A 298-nucleotide genomic window follows, 5' to 3' on the forward strand; every position below is an offset into this window, starting at 1 on the left:
GCTATTTATATCTTTAATTGCAATAGTAACATCAATATTAATGCCACTTTTATGGGAGATTTATAAAAGTAAAAGTACGTATTCTAAAGTGCTTACTTGTTTACTTGAGGAGGCTTTCTGCAAATCTATTCCTGATAGCAGATTAGCATGAGTCTTTGTCCTATAATCTTTACCTCTGAAGAGATTGAAATTCAAAAATTAGTTAATCAAAACATAATATACATGCCTGGAAGACCAAGACATTCCTGAATGATAAATACTAATAAAAAAATAGAAACTTATCTTTCATCTCAGTATT

At 28.9% G+C, this 298-nt stretch overlaps 1 protein-coding gene across 2 annotated transcripts in view; it reads right to left on the minus strand.

Annotated features, from left to right (window-relative positions):
* Window positions 1–298, minus strand: part of LOC119585638 — a 2,262-nt gene that overhangs the window by 1,457 nt on the left and 507 nt on the right. For both annotated transcript variants that reach the window (XM_037934311.1, XM_037934310.1), the window contains exon 3: window positions 97–175. In XM_037934311.1, the coding sequence (XP_037790239.1) occupies window positions 97–175 (79 nt within the window). The remainder of the gene's footprint in view (window positions 1–96; window positions 176–298) is intronic.

The sequence above is a fragment of the Penaeus monodon genome, chromosome 20, assembly GCF_015228065.2.
Source record: "Penaeus monodon isolate SGIC_2016 chromosome 20, NSTDA_Pmon_1, whole genome shotgun sequence".
NCBI classification, from domain to species: domain Eukaryota; kingdom Metazoa; phylum Arthropoda; class Malacostraca; order Decapoda; family Penaeidae; genus Penaeus; species Penaeus monodon.